Here is a 16,069-nt window from a genome sequence, read left to right on the forward strand (position 1 = left end):
AGAATCTGTCTTCACTGAGTCTATTCAGATACAATCAGAAATTTGAATAAAAGAACTATCAAAATGAGACTCAACAACACTACACGAATCCACCAGTTTTACCAGTCTTCGAAAACATTTATATTTTATAACCGTATTCAGTATTTCGTTTTTAATCAGATTATTTTGGTAAGAGATAAATCTACCGTGACCCTATTTATGTTGAATAACTAAAATATTGATAAGATCTTGTATTTTGTACATCGAACAGCATTTTAACATGGGAATTTATATTCGATTTTAGTGTGAATCTCGATAGTTTTAAATTTAATTAACATTTCTGAATATGAGTTTGAAATGTTGAATCGTGACCCGTTTTATGCCACCCTCTCTGCCGTTCTCGCGCTTGCGCTCACCCACTCATCAGTGGGCTGTTCATTTGACAGAGTTACTGGCTGGCACTCCCATCATCTTCTCACTCACCATCACTGCCCGATCAAATTTATGCAACCCATAATCATATGGTCAAAACACAAAGCTTTGAAATATACTCTTTTCTGTTTGAGATTTAAAATAACGTTACTGTAATGTTCCAAATTATATTTTAGATGTTCAAAAATGACCCTATTCATGTTGAATAACTAATATATTGATAAGATCTTGTATTTTATACATCGAAAAGCATTTTAACATGGGAATTTCTATTCGATTTCACTGTGAATCTCGATAGTTTTAAATTTAATTAACATTTCTGAAGATGACTGTGACATTTTGAATCGTGATTTATCTATTAACCTATATTAGAATATTGTCATCACTGAATCTATTCAGAAAAATCATAATAGTTCCTGAAAGAATCATCAAAAGAGAAAAAATTTGAAAAAGAGAAACCTGAAAAAATCATCAAAAGAGCAATCGGAATTGTTGTACGTTTCATAAATCAGAGGTAGCTGAACTATATAATTAGGTAATTTGGCAGGAAACCTCAAGATTGTCTATCAATTAGTATTGGGGGGTATTACTATTAGATACCAGAGGGGCATTCAAAATTAAATTGCAGTGTGTTTGGACTGAGCGAGTTCATACTTTCGCACCGTTTTAACTACGAAAATGTAATGCGTTTTTCAGAATATAATAGGCGGGTTTAAACTTTTGCATTTCAACTGTGATAGTGAAGTCCCAGCCATAGGTACGGGTTACACTAAAACAAGTAAGTATATTTTTCCTCATTTCCGACGTTGATTATATTTACACTGGCGCAAGTTGGAAAATGTGATTAAACTTTGAAAAATTTTAATCACGTACAGGAAAATGACACGTACACAGTTTAATCATGGTTGTAGCGTCAAACTTAAAGTAGATGATCACTGACCAGTGACACATTGAGCTTGCTGGGGAGTCTATTTCTCTTTAAGAAAAATTAATAATAACATATATCGTTCATCACTAATATTTTATATTTTATATAACTAACAAATAATTTGAGGACAACATGACACTTCAAAACTTTGAACATAACACGAGGAAATATGGGCAGAACTGAACAAGAACAAAAACCACATTTAAAAACTAAAAAATCTGGAGGACTCTGCGACCCAGGAATTAACTACTCAGTTATCATCGCTCAATAATCGGTTTGGTATCGACGTTACTAAAAATACTCAATTGTAACTGCTGTTTTACAGAACTCTAAATGTTTAATGAACACTCTTGCAGGTATTGCCCGTATTCACACTCAGACCTGAGTTTAGTCATATTCCAATACGAGATTGGAGACGGGTTCTATAAACAAACAAACATCAAGCCAACAATATTTTATAGAAATTTATTATTTACAAAAAATGGGGCTGATTCGTGTAACATACGTGTTTGAAACATTAAAGATGGTGGCTGGCTTGATGCAGTTCAAATTTTCGTGGTGTCAATCGTGTCTTTTTCAGTGACGCAATATAAATAAGATATGAATCACTATGTAGCTTTCGTTTTCCCTTGATTAGCATTAATTGGTAAGGTTTTCACTTCATAGGTGGTAAATATAGTTTTTCAGGGCATAATTTGGGGTACAGTACAGTATGAGGTTAACATTTTGACTTTCACGCACAGATGTTTTACCAATATAATACAATATAATGTATGTTTTGGTAAATGTTTATTATGAAATAGTATTTTACATATTCACATGAGTTTTATTAAATTGGGTTATTTTAAATTTAGGTGAACACTAAACATTGGTTATTCCTACCACCCATTAAATCTTGAATTAAACAAATCTTTGATTGATAATGAAGTTTTCAACTAAAAATAAGAGTTCAACAGCTCTTTAACTTTCAATAAATAGGACCTTAGAAATCAGTATTGCGGCGGCATAACTAGGATGTGATTATCTATCCTTAATAGTATTTATACTGGCGCCAATTGGAAAATATGGGTAAACTTTGCAAAATGTAATTTTGTTAAAGGCCCAGAAAAACATGTTTAATACCGCTATGAACCCGTCATAAGCCGGGGACTACTATGAAAGTGATGATGCTGTGTTGTTGAAAGACCTTCGACCGATCAAAGATGTACCTCATCACGCCAAGCAGTTATGCTTGTAGGTGAATATACACTTATAGAATACAACAACTTTATAACACTCCCACATCATTAAAAAATTTTGTTAAACAAACATTCCTCCTCATTTGTGTCAGATACATGTTTGATACATTAAAGATGGTGGCTGGCTTGATGGAATTCAAATTTTCGAGGTATTAACCGTATCTTTTTCAGTAACGCAATATAAGATATTAATCACTATGTAGCCTTTATTTTCCCTAAGTTTTTGTAAGCTTAGCAATAATATTGGTATATTTTAGGTGAAAATTAAACATTGGTTACTTCTACCACCTATTAAATCTTGAATTAAACAAATCTTTGATTGATAATGAAGTTTTCAACTAAAAATAAGAGTTCAACAGCTCATAAACTTTCAAAAAATAGGACCTTAGAAATCAGTAGAGCGGCGGCGGCGGCTCCCAAATTACATAAATATGAACAAAAAGAAAAGCGTGCATGATGCGCGCGCCTACCATGCGGTTTGCACTGTCTGGATGCACCGCGCAGCCACCGTTCGCAGATTGATCCAAATTGAGGTAATGATTTATCACTTGAATTATCAACCATTTAATTAATTTGGAAATAAAATTTCAAGCGAGAGGCTCCGGGAACAAATCAAAAAGAATGTTATAACTATGTCAATTAAAACAATATACAAATAAATAACACACTAACTCCGAAATATCTGGTAATCCAATTCTCAAAACAGTCATCCACCTATCCAGGAATCTCACTCAGATCAATTTGCAAAGATCCAACGGTCCTCATTATATCTTTTTAATTGCTCGGTTATGTGGAGAGCATGTGGCAGTGTATAACGTACGGGGGCCGGAGGTCTTTTGGAGACAAAATATCATTCATGAGTACAGCTTGAAGGGTAAAGATGGGGGTTTCGGATGGGACATGTTAGTCTGTAATGTAGGGATACATTCGCCGATGGAATGCACCCAACAATTATTCAATTATGCTTTGAAAGTCAAACAATAATAATTATGTGAGTATCACAGGGCAAAAAGGCTGCCTGACGCAGTTGTATCCAGCATGTGAACAATATAATAAACATTTCTAGTAATATAATCCAAATATTTCTAGTTTTAGAATATGACCTCAAATCCAATTGCCACTCTGAAAATGCTTCCCATAAAATTGGAGCCAGACTTAATTAAGGAACTAAATTTGACAGAATCCTGTCCTAATAAAACATCTGACATTCGGCAATTTCTGCATAATATATTAGGAAAAAGTTAGAATCAGCCAGGTGAACCACGGGGAAAATTGTAACTTTAAAACCTATCAGCTTGCAAACTTCATAAAACAAAGTTTAGGTAAATGAACCAGCATCAAATTTAAATAAACTTTAAATTCCAATTAAAGCCGAATAATTAAAATTTCTAAAGAATCGTCCTATATTACAATTCTTCTTTATTTTCCTTATCGTCCTTTTCTTCTACAACTTCTTCTTTAGGCTTCTCTTCAACAACTTCTTCTTTGGGCTTATCCTCAATAGTGGAGGTCTTCTCTTCAGTGGATTCTTCTTTCGGGGTTTCAACCGGTTTCTCCTCAGATTTTGTGTCTGCTTTATCATCAGATTTTGCTTCTTCCTTGTCTTCCAGTTTTGTCTCTTCTGCTTTCCCTTCTTCTGTCTTCTCCTCCTTCTTCCCCTCTTCGGTAGTCGTACTCTTCTTTGCTTCCTCTGCAGTCTTGGTACTGTTCTTCAGCGCCTCCATCATCTTAGCCAGTTTATCTTTGTACCACTGAGGGATTGGTTTCCTAACAAGATAGGACAAGTCCCGTTCAAGTGCTGTCTTCTTTGTCTTGATTACCTCCGACTTAAGGACCGGATCTACGTTCTTGGATAAAGCATCCTGTGCTTTTCCAGTTGTCTCAAGCCACTCCTGAAAGACAAAACTTGTTAGTTTACTGTTAGTTTAGCTGCGTGTAGTACTGATGAAATTAGCCAAAGGTTTCCTTGGAACCAGAGAATCAATTAGTCCCAACATCCAATAATTAAGTAGCCACCATGCATAAAAAGTGCATCTTAAAAAGGGCACAGCTGAAAGATAAAATCCGTTCGGACCTATAAATCTAAAGTTCTCTATAACTCCTCTCGCGCTCTCTTTTGGCTAATTTCATCAGGTTTAACATGCTTTTGTTTGCCTCGTCAAGAACTGTCAATATGTCCCGAGCGTAAGGGAACGACGGGTGGTAATTTCCAGATTTGTTCTTGAGTCGGTCAAATTTCGACTGAAATATGTGTGCCACACATTAACAACAGCTTAAATGGAGTGAGGCTCAGCTGCGTTATGTGAAATTGCGATGAAATGTAGAGATGGAATGTAGAGATGAAAGTGGACGTCTAAATTAGCTAATTATATCACTCCGCTACCTCCGAACCTATAATTGAGCTCATGTTTGAACCCTTCCCTTTAAAACAAGCTCAACTACTCAATGAGAAATTGCCGTGAAATTGCGTCCAGAAGCGAGCTAATATTTAATCAACATACCAATATTTGATCTCATTTCTGCTGCCCCCAACCCCCCCCCCCCCCCCCCCCCATATAAAAAGTTGTAGTATCCCATTACCTTGGTAGAGGTGAGCAGTTTCTCCAAGTTCTCCATCTCGACGGTAGTGTGGTAGCGGAACTCTTCCGAAGTGTTCGCTATCTTTACCAGGAACTGTTCTGTCAGGTTGAACGCTTGCTTCAAATCTGAAACGTGCGATTTGTTAATGTTACAGTTTCCACGTTTCATGTAACGTGCATTTTAACCCGGAATGTCCGTACAATATACTGTTTGTTTCCGTGGCGCAAATTTGCAGATAATTTTTGTAATCAGACACACTGTAACTATTCGTATAATGCATTTAAATTGTATGTATTTACAAATACCAGCAAACTCATCACAAGTCACACACCGATTGTTATTATATTTATGTCGGAGCTAATTTAACTGAACTAGCCGACCAATTTAGACTCTTAAGTCAGGAGACAGGAGTCCAGGAGCTCCTGAGTTAGTGTCACAACTGCGCTCCATGCACATAATTGGATGCCCCGTGTTCTAACTATCCGCAATGCAGATAATTATGTCCAATATCTATACCGTTCCAACTGTGAAGCGACCAGACGTCGAGACCCCGACATATCTACATATCTACATATTTATCTGCAACTAAAAGAATTTCTACGGAACTACCAGAGTACCATCGGGTACCATATGGTTCGGTAATTTAGAAGCGTGGTGAGGGTGTGCGCTGTAGGGTTTTTTTGGACAAGACTAAGGGGGACTAAGAGAAACGAGCACGTTATGAAACTGATTTAAACTATTGTAGCATATTTAACAGTAAGGAAAATGGGAGCTAGCTGTTGAACTTCTTTGAAGTGACAAAACTCTCTCAAAATAATACGAGGCTGTGCTGATTAGAGCTGTTTGATTCAGCTTAAATAAACATGTCCAATTATCACGCTTATTTCAGTAATCATTCCTCCGACATCAATCTCGGGCATCCGGTATTAACCTCGGGCTTTCCGGTACTAACCTCGGGCTTCCCGTCTCAACAATAATTCGATATTCATGCATACAATATCATTGTCTTCGCGTCTGCGGCTATCAATCAACTTTCAAATCATCAAACAACTAGCTCCTAAATTCTGTTATCTTTAAAATTGATCGTTATCAGAATTTATCTTTGGCCGTAATCAATCATAAATCATTTGTCAATCATTCGGTATCGTACTGTGTCATGCTGTTCAATAAATGATTCCGCTTATTTGATCAAAGTTTGAATCACTCGAGATCTCTCAAAGAATTTAACACTACTTCAAGATTTAAGATTAAAGTGGATTTATCATTTTATTGTCCTAGATTCAAATTCTTGTCCCAAAATCAGGAGATGGAATCAGGTACTTTAAAGAAATCAGTCTGGAATCAGTTGGCACAGCTCCATATCCAACTTTACAACTTTCACGTGAATTCTACAAAAAACTAAAATTATTAAAGAAACTAAAGTTAAAAATCTAATTACGCATGCGAACTCGATCTCTACAATACTTCCCCGTAGAAAAGCTTAAAAATAAATTCCTCTCTGCAGTCTTTGAAAAGTTGAGAATTAAAAGTGAGACCAGTATAAAATCTTAGGGCATCATATGACAAAATTGTAAAATTCTATATATTCAAGGTCGGAACTGTGTAATTATCGGTTCAACCGTCAATCATTGTTTGGGCTGCATTAGGCAGTAAATTCAAGTCTTTAAAAATTAATGTTCAGTTCACTTGCACTGGAGCTTCATTTGCAATAGAGTTTTTTTTGTCTTGATACAGTGTTCCAAATCACGACAAGCCGGGACTACCCGACAAGGGGAAGAGCAGGAAAAGTAGAAGAAGTACCAACAGTGATAAAGAAGAGATTGATGAGCGTGGCCGGCCAATGGCTCGTGTCGAGCCTCTGGAACCTGCCGAGGGGAGTAGTGTGTTCACTGCAATGTTATATTGTTAGTTTGATAGATTGTTGATTGTTACATTGTAGCCGTTTGAGGAGTTTCTTTTGCATTATGTTGCAGGTATCCAGGGTAACCGAGGTCGAAAGACTTCGCAGACTGATCAGTGAGCGATCAGCGACTACAGTGAGCGACTACAGTAACAGAGAAGTGTAGACCCTCAAGCATTTACTACAGGCTCAACAATTTATAGGGTAGTAATTCCTCATTGGAGAGCCACTACTTGAAGGTTCCGTCCAATCTGGTCGAGTCTTTGTTAGTCTTTAGTAGGAGAATCTTTGTCATTATCTTTAAGGTCTTTGATGCTTCAAGAGATAACTTACATCTTTTCAGGTCGAAGAAATTACGGGTGAGGTACTGGACATTATCCTTGCTTTCTAACCAGCTCTTCACTTAGCTTGTTAATACTAGCGCCGGCACGCGGCATGTCTACGAGGGTGTTTACAGTGGTGCCAAACAAATTTGAGTCCAAGTAGAAGTGGCCTTCACAGAAATTGACCTGTGAAGACTGAAGATGGAGAGACAGAATCTGAAGCGGTGTTCTCCCTCCCTCCAGGGGAGTGGTGACCTAGTTTTGTGGTACCTCAGATGTATTATTGAAAGGAGTCGAGTAGTTTGCTTGAGGTCGATGGTTCAGCAGGTCAGGGTTCTGTATACCCACAGGACCGCTGTTTGGAGTATAATGCTGATTACTTGCAGTGTTCTGGTACGGCTGGTGCACTGGATGGCTGGCTGTTGGTACTGCTGCAGGTGCGTTTGTAGTGGTGAAGCTTCTGTTATTGTAACCGTTATCGTAGCCAGGCTGGTAAGCTGGGCTTTGATAAGGTTCTTGAGGTCTAACATCTTCTTGGTCTCTGTTAGGTCCATTGTAGATGGGTCCTTGTTCCGAGAAATGACCAGGTCTGCTGTTGCCAGGTCTACCATATCTTGGCGATGTGAAGTTAGGTCGTCCTATCTGTCCATTCAATCCACTAGCGCTCCAACTTCCCTCGTCTCTCATCTTTTTACGACAATCTCTTTGAAAGTGGCCATAGTTTCCACAATAGTGACACTGGACGCTGTTGTTTCGTCTTTGGTTTTGGACCACCGAGTAGTTAGGACAACCATTAGCGTAGTGACCATACTGATAGCACTTGTGGCACTGTACTTGGCCTCTTAAGTTGCCAGCATGAGGCTGTTGGTCATATCTGGGATCAGCTGGTTGGCCAGGATTGTGAGAAGACAGCTGATTTATGAACTGCTGGGGATGATAATTTGAGCCTTGTTCAATACCATAGACTTGGCTTTGCTGCACTGCTCTACTTTCTGTTCCAAGGCGGCTCTCGTATTGGCCGACGGTATATTGAGGCAGGCCCATTGGATAATGATTGTGAGGTCTGTTAGTTTGTTCTGCTTCGCCTATGGCTAGTGATTCATGCTTGTCGATGCTAACTTCATTTTTAAGAACAGCGACGTGGACATTATCTTCATCACGTAGCGAAGACCTGGCCCTATAAGCTCCGTCCAACTTGACGGCTTTTTCGAGAGCAGTTTTAAAATCTATCTCAGGTTCATTTATCAAAGAAACAGCAATTTCATCTCTGTTCAATCCTCCAGTCAGGGCATCTTTTAAAATGGAGTGCATAGCGTCTTGTTCATCAGCAGTGTAACCTAATTTAGCCAGGTCCATAAGTCTTTCTCCGAACTCCGACACTGTTTCATCCAGTTTTTGTTTAGCTTTTTTCAGTTCGTATCTTGCTTTGACCGATCCACTGGGGGAGGTCAAGGCTGTAATCGCCTCTCTACGAAATTCTGCCCAGTCGTCCTTCCTAACTAGGTCATTGGCAATCAAGGCATTTAGTGACTTTTGGTCGAGATAAGTCAGGAAAGTATTAATTGCCTCAGCACCTGCAAGGTTCATTATCCTTCGAAAAGGTTCAAAGCTATCGAAATACGAAGTAATGTGAGAAGTGGTCGGGTCAAACGAGTTAGGCCGGCGACTCCCAGCAACTCCAGCTCTGAAGTCAACTTTGGCTTGGTTAGTAGCTTGCACAGCAGCCTCCCTTTGTGCTTGCATAATAAGGTTCTCCACGGCAGCTTTCTTTTCAGTACTCAGCTCAAGTGCTTCAATGGAAGCCATTTTCAATCGATGAAATTATTACCAACTTCGGGATCAGGAGTCTTTAGAACTTCATTGCCCGGGTTCTCCACCAATTGTGCGCTGTAGGGTTTTTTTGGACAAGACTAAGGGGGACTAAGAGAAACGAGCACGTTATGAAACTGATTTAAACTATTGTAGCATATTTAACAGTAAGGAAAATGGGAGCTAGCTGTTGAACTTCTTTGAAGTGACAAAACTCTCTCAAAATAATACGAGGCTGTGCTGATTAGAGCTGTTTGATTCAGCTTAAATAAACATGTCCAATTATCACGCTTATTTCAGTAATCATTCCTCCGACATCAATCTCGGGCATCCGGTATTAACCTCGGGCTTTCCGGTACTAACCTCGGGCTTCCCGTCTCAACAATAATTCGATATTCATGCATACAATATCATTGTCTTCGCGTCTGCGGCTATCAATCAACTTTCAAATCATCAAACAACTAGCTCCTAAATTCTGTTATCTTTAAAATTGATCGTTATCAGAATTTATCTTTGGCCGTAATCAATCATAAATCATTTGTCAATCATTCGGTATCGTACTGTGTCATGCTGTTCAATAAATGATTCCGCTTATTTGATCAAAGTTTGAATCACTCGAGATCTCTCAAAGAATTTAACACTACTTCAAGATTTAAGATTAAAGTGGATTTATCATTTTATTGTCCTAGATTCAAATTCTTGTCCCAAAATCAGGAGATGGAATCAGGTACTTTAAAGAAATCAGTCTGGAATCAGTTGGCACAGCTCCATATCCAACTTTGCAACTTTCACGTGAATTCTACAAAAAACTAAAATTATTAAAGAAACTAAAGTTAAAAATCTAATTACGCATGCGAACTCGATCTCTACAAGGGTAACATTTAATTGACACTTCTTTGAGAACTTCTTAGTCTAATTCTATTAGGGGTACGGTGTTGGTAGCTGGTGCTCAATGTGTACTAACTACTAACTATAACTGTTGTTTCAGAGCACAGTTGTTGTTCAAGATAAGTCGAATTTCGTAGATCTTAGTGGTTGAACTTTTAAGGTCATGCATTTTTTTTTTCGGTTGAGAATAAGCAGGTTCAATATCATTACTTAGTATCTATCACCGATCCACCATTTATTGTCTATAAATCTGGAGGAAACTCTCAATCCTTCACCGTCACAAGTGAGACTTCAAGGTCATTATAACCTGGTAATCTGACTGAAATACAATAATTCTTATAGAGTTAGTTCGAACCATCTGGTCCCTCCCTCTATCCTTCAACCCATACTGTTAGAACCAAAGAGTAATGTGAGTTAAATACAATAGAATTAGTAGGGCCAGGTAACATGAACTGTGGCTCTTTTGGAACCAGTGATGTGTTAAATTGGTGAAATACTGAAGGAGTGTTGTGATGATCGCTGAGTAGCATTTCTGATTTGAAACAAATTGAGTTTACATTCCTGTTTAAAGAACCGGATTAATTTTATATTTTTATTCTCAAGGCTCAAAGTAGTGTGTAGATCGATTCGTCAAACCTCTTAGTAGTTCTTGTGAAGCGTATGTATAAGTGAGACTAAGATTTCCGATTTCAAACAGGTGCCCTTTCGATGATCAGTAAAGTTAACACTATTATTGGTCAATAGCCAACACCGCTTGTCCCACTTTTGTTCTTTTAGATTATCTACAGAAAACCGCATCTTTAGTCTCTTGTAAGGCAAATCGTTAACCAGAAACTGGCATTTATCTTTTATGTAAGGGTTTGTTAAATTAATTTTACAGGATTCCAGGGCTGGATAAATTGTTGAAAAGGTGTCGAAAGGCATTTGATTTGAGGGTTGACGCCTGACGGTAGAGTCTGCACTTAGTACGTTCTTAATACAGGTTTTATTGCATCACTATCAGTGAAAGTAAACGTAAAGAAAACTGCCAGATCCTTGCCCTGCTCCAATGCTTAAAAATGAACATATCAACCCTCAGCAATTACTCAACACCAGGGTCCAGGCCACGTCAATATAAACATGATTAGTCGTTCTTCAATTTGTGCCGATGAAATTAATCTGAAGTTATCAGAATATGAGATGAGTGACTGTGACTGTGTCAGAATGAAAGTTAGCCTATTGAAAACGGAGAGCACTATTAAACCAGAAAATGAAACCATTTATAGACTCCACATAAACAAGCTGTTTAATTGTTTTCTTACGAATACAGCACGCCTTCATCAAGGGGGGCCGTTTAAGAGCGCATTTTTAGATACCATCGCAACCATTCTTAGCAAAAAACAGCCCCTCCTCCATCGTGGGTACAAGTACAATAGCATAATGTTATCTGCAGCCCTACTTAAGTCCGACATTCTCACATTCCGACAGATTTCTAATTATCTGAAATGTCTGGGATTGCTCCTGGGCAGTTTGGAGGTTGGGGCGTGGAGACAGTCTCCACGCCCCATCTTCACAGCTCCACTGTTATTATCTACCAACGGGAACTTATCTGGAGTCATGATCGGAATTTCAATAGTGTCACGTTGAAATTATCAAACTCTTATCTTTTATGTGGTGTGAAGATTAACATTATTAAGATATCACTCGCTAGAACATTAGATAGGCATGTTCTTGTTATGGCCAGCTAGAACGGACGGAATATGTTGGCTTTGAACGATTGTTCGTTTTGCACTCCTCATTTCTGTAGATCGCACTCTCTTGAAATAGCACCAGTTGTTGATTAGAGGTGAATACCATTCTTCCTCCACCTATTAACCCGGATAATTGTGGCTTAAGAATGCTAGAGCTAGAGATGATAAAGCAGCTGATAAGCCCACGAAAGTTAAGGCCGAAATCAGAGAAGATCAAGAAAATGTACAGCCTTTGTCACATGACAGTCACGTGCCAAAATCCCAAAGTTCGAACAAGATACGGCCGTAACTGCAATATAATTGACAGTGGTTATCAAATATAAGCACCCTAGGACCCACGTGCCAACATATCCAGTCACGATGCCTAGCACTAAGCTATTCCAGCACCTGTCCAAAATTATTAATAATTCGGCCAGAATTACTCATTTCAGGGTGAGTGTTGTAGTGCTGTATATTCCAGCACTTGTATCACATCTGGGTATTTAACTTAGGGAGGTCTACCTTACAACTGTACTTTGCCCGTTTCTTGGCAAAAGGTGGACTCCAGTGACCAGTTTGACCCCGAAAGTCGTCTCGGATGTCTTGAGTCGCTTGTGATTTTCTAATTTCATGTGAGGCACCCTACAATTAAACATGGTTAAGAATCCCCTGGATGGCATGCATAATGTTAAAGGCCAGGATGGGTTTATCTTTAAAACATTGTTGCGGTATCACCACACATTATCCGGCGCACCAGAATGTTATGTACCAAATACCACGCGTTCCCCCTTGGCATGTCAACAACAGGGAATGCTAATATCCCCTTATGTCAAATAACAGGATGTCATTTAGTAAATTATCCTTTAGTAATGGGGCATATTTATGCCAACTATCGCTGGAATTCGTTGCAATCCTTGTTGTTTTCCGTTTGTTGCAGGCTTCAGTCCACTATAGACACATTGCTTGGGAAAAAGGAAACTGTTATTGTAATTTTATGAGTGCTTTTAGGACCATTTAAGGTCGTCAAAACTACACTTTGATTTTTTGCTGAAGTCGTAACGCTCGCCCTTTATTATCTCTAGGCTAAAACCGGATATAGTTCATTCCATAATCACGTGACCTTAGACCCAATCAACTGGGTTCTGGCCTGGTCTGCTCCCTGTTACCCGATCTTGAGGTGACGTACGACACCTCCATGACCCAATCAATGTCTGGAAGCTGCAAATTTTCACATGCCAAATTCACAAGATTCTTAAGGAGTTGTGCGACATGACGATACATAGAGGCCGCAGAATTATGAGGACTACCAGATCCTGGTGGAACCTAAGCGATCAATGATATTACAACAGGCTCTAACGGACCCACAATGTTACTGACACACCGTATCTCTACTAACAATATCTAGTTAGATATTGTTAGTAGAGATCAGTAACATTGTGAGTCAGTTGTTAACAACACCACGTGACGTGACGAGGTGTATGAGAACGTTTTGTGAGTATCTGGAAGAGTATAATGGGGTGATCACAAACCGTGAAATCATTCCATTCTTAACCGGTACCCCTGGCTTCTTGAGTTTCACTTTCCAGCGAGCGAATATGAACTGTCACCCCAATTCAACAAACGGTTTGTTCCCTATTTATCGCACGCGACACAGCATTTGATTACTTAGCTGCATTCCTGCAGATTAATCGCACTTTTGATAAGCTCAAGACAATCCAACCAACTCCACAGCTAAAATTTTATTCCATCCAGTGAACCTATTTCATGATGTTCGAGCTAAATTTGTGAGTTTGGAGTTAACCTCATTATAGTACAGCTAATGCTGCCGACAGTGTCGACAAGATAAGTACGCGTTTTTTCCTGATCAATCACACCGATCATTTCGAGTCCAGAAATGAACCTCTTCATTCCTTCCATACTATATTTAACTCTAAAGAAGTAATGCTTTACATTAGAAGAAAGGCCATCAGTAATTAACCTTACAGAAATAAAGAATATAATGAGCCCCAGTGATGACTATTGACTAACGATCAGCTATTTATTTTTTCAATTGTACTTGTAGGCTAATGATGCTAGACTATAATATGAATTAAGATCGAAAAGGTTTCTTTATTTAATTTCTGTTAAGAAGAATTTGTTGTCATGACGTACTAATTATTATCTGCGTCTAAAATAATCTCTCTCAATATATTTTATAGTCTAACCAACTTTTCTGTGTGTCCTGTATGTAGGAATTTTATTTTACTCGACATTATCTGCTCGATATAATTAACTATGTCTAAAAATATAGTAATTATGTATATTGTAACGCTCCAGTCAGATAAGTAACAACTATGTTGCAGCTTTTTTGTTTAATACTGTTACTTACCTTGCAAGATTTTTAACTCTTAGTCGAAATGTTATTATCACCCGCACTGTAGATTATTGCGGGACTAAAGAATATGTACCTCTTATTTTATTATAAGTTTGAAAGCCCGTACTTACTTGTTCATAATCTACTACCTGTTTATAATCTACTACTTGTTCATAATCTACTACTGGTTCATAATCTACTACTTGTTTATAATCCACTACTTGTTCATAGTCTACTACTTGTTTATAATGATTCTGCCGCACTGACCAACTGAGAGTAGTAAGCTCAGCTCCTTTAATAATTATAAAATAAACATACGTATTCAGGAATATTTTCAGCCTCTCTAACATGGTAACATTACATCATACAGTCCTATAACTACAAGGTACTTACTTATACTCACTGCATATATTACGTGACACAATTGTAATAGCCCCTAGCCAGCTGCCAGTAGTAACAACTTGCTAACTGTACTGGTTATATTGTGATTTGTGTGACGTTATTATGTCACGTGTGACGTTATCGTGTGACGTGTGACATACCTTGTGACACTCTCCGTGACCCTTTAAGCGGTGGTTATAAAGCAATAACATGATCGTTAGGCAGTTGAGATCGTCTATTTTGGATTTTGTTGCCCCTGATAAGCATAATTATGGGCCCATGGCCTCATATTATATAATAGCTCGTCCCTTGTTGATTGTGGTCTTTAGTCCCAATTGATTATCATCATTGCGTATATTAATCAGAAAGAATGGCCTCACATTTATGGCCATTGCCTTGAATGGCAGTATGAGCAGCTCGTCTGGTTTGTGTATTAATGTACTAAGAAGCCTGTATCACAGAGAACCTTAATACATTAAAAAATAAACCAGACGGGCTCAGCAATTGTGTTCATTTGACAGGTTTTACTGTACAGATTGTATTGAAGTTGCTACGGTAATTACATTGAACCAGGTTGACAATAAAATTACCAGGTGCCCATAAGACATGTGGAGACATGGGACCTAAGGCCTGTAGACAGGGACTAGGATAACGCAAGATGGTGCAACATTTAACTCGTCTGTAAGACTGGGGCCGTACTTTTAATTGCAAGCTTCCACAACAGTACAATCGTATTTAAGCAGCTTCAGTCTAGGCCTGAAGCTTGAGAATAAGTTTACCTTTCGTGTCACTTGATGGGAACATAGTGATACCACTGTGCTGGGTTAACTAAAGATTTCCCGTAGATTAATATTATTGACCAACAATCTTTAGGGGCACATTGCTTAGTGTTGATTGCTCTTAGTCGTATAACAAATTACCATAAATTATAATATTACACTATCACCTTAATAACACCAGAATGTGTGTGTGTGTGTGTGTCTGTCTGTCTGTCTGTCCGTGTGTAATTTCCGGTCGGTTATACAAAAAAAACGGTAAGAGTTACGGGACTGATTTTTTCGGTATAGTGTCGACAAAACTCTGATGAAGCCCATAGGAAATTTTTTTTAAAATCGGCCGATGGTAAGTGGTTTAATTGATGGTTTTGTACCACAAATGTTACATAAAATTGCGTGAGCAGAACGGCAAGAGTTACGGGGCTTGCTCTCTCTCATTACTGTGTAATATGTTATAGCTGCATTTAAGTAGCGTCATAATTGGATTAGCCTGGAAGATTCGCTGTAATGTTATACCTTAAGCTTATTAGGGGAGGGGGGACTGTTAGTGTTTGGGGTCTGTTTGGACTGCAGAGAGAGAGAGAGAGAGAGAGTTCATACGACAATGTTATGCGTGTTTTCAAATATAATATGCGGGTGTGGTGCGGAGTTAACAAGGGTTAATTTCTATAACGATTTAAATAAAAATAGAAAGCGGTTCAAGACGGGAGTGATGAGGTGTAATACTCGGTGTTCAGACCTTATGATCATGGAGTGTGGTGCCTCATGGCTAA

At 38.4% G+C, this 16,069-nt stretch overlaps 2 protein-coding genes across 2 annotated transcripts in view; one reads left to right on the forward strand and one right to left on the reverse strand.

Annotated features, from left to right (window-relative positions):
• LOC134821959 (uncharacterized) overlaps positions 1-16,069 on the forward strand; it is a 103,336-nt gene that overhangs the window by 57,363 nt on the left and 29,904 nt on the right. The gene's annotated exons all lie outside the window — the stretch shown is intronic.
• Positions 2,255-16,069, reverse strand: part of LOC134821961 (hypoxia up-regulated protein 1-like) — a 45,823-nt gene continuing 32,008 nt past the window's right edge. The window contains exons 21-22 of the mRNA XM_063832793.1: positions 5,158-5,282; positions 2,255-4,469 (exon numbers count right to left, since the gene is read on the reverse strand). Of these exons, the coding sequence (XP_063688863.1) occupies positions 3,984-4,469; positions 5,158-5,282 (611 nt within the window). The 3' untranslated portion in view covers positions 2,255-3,983. The remainder of the gene's footprint in view (positions 4,470-5,157; positions 5,283-16,069) is intronic.

This window comes from Bolinopsis microptera, chromosome 10, assembly GCF_026151205.1.
Source record: "Bolinopsis microptera isolate Bmic1 chromosome 10, MBARI_Bmic_1.0, whole genome shotgun sequence".
Classification (NCBI taxonomy): Eukaryota; Metazoa; Ctenophora; class Tentaculata; order Lobata; family Bolinopsidae; genus Bolinopsis; species Bolinopsis microptera.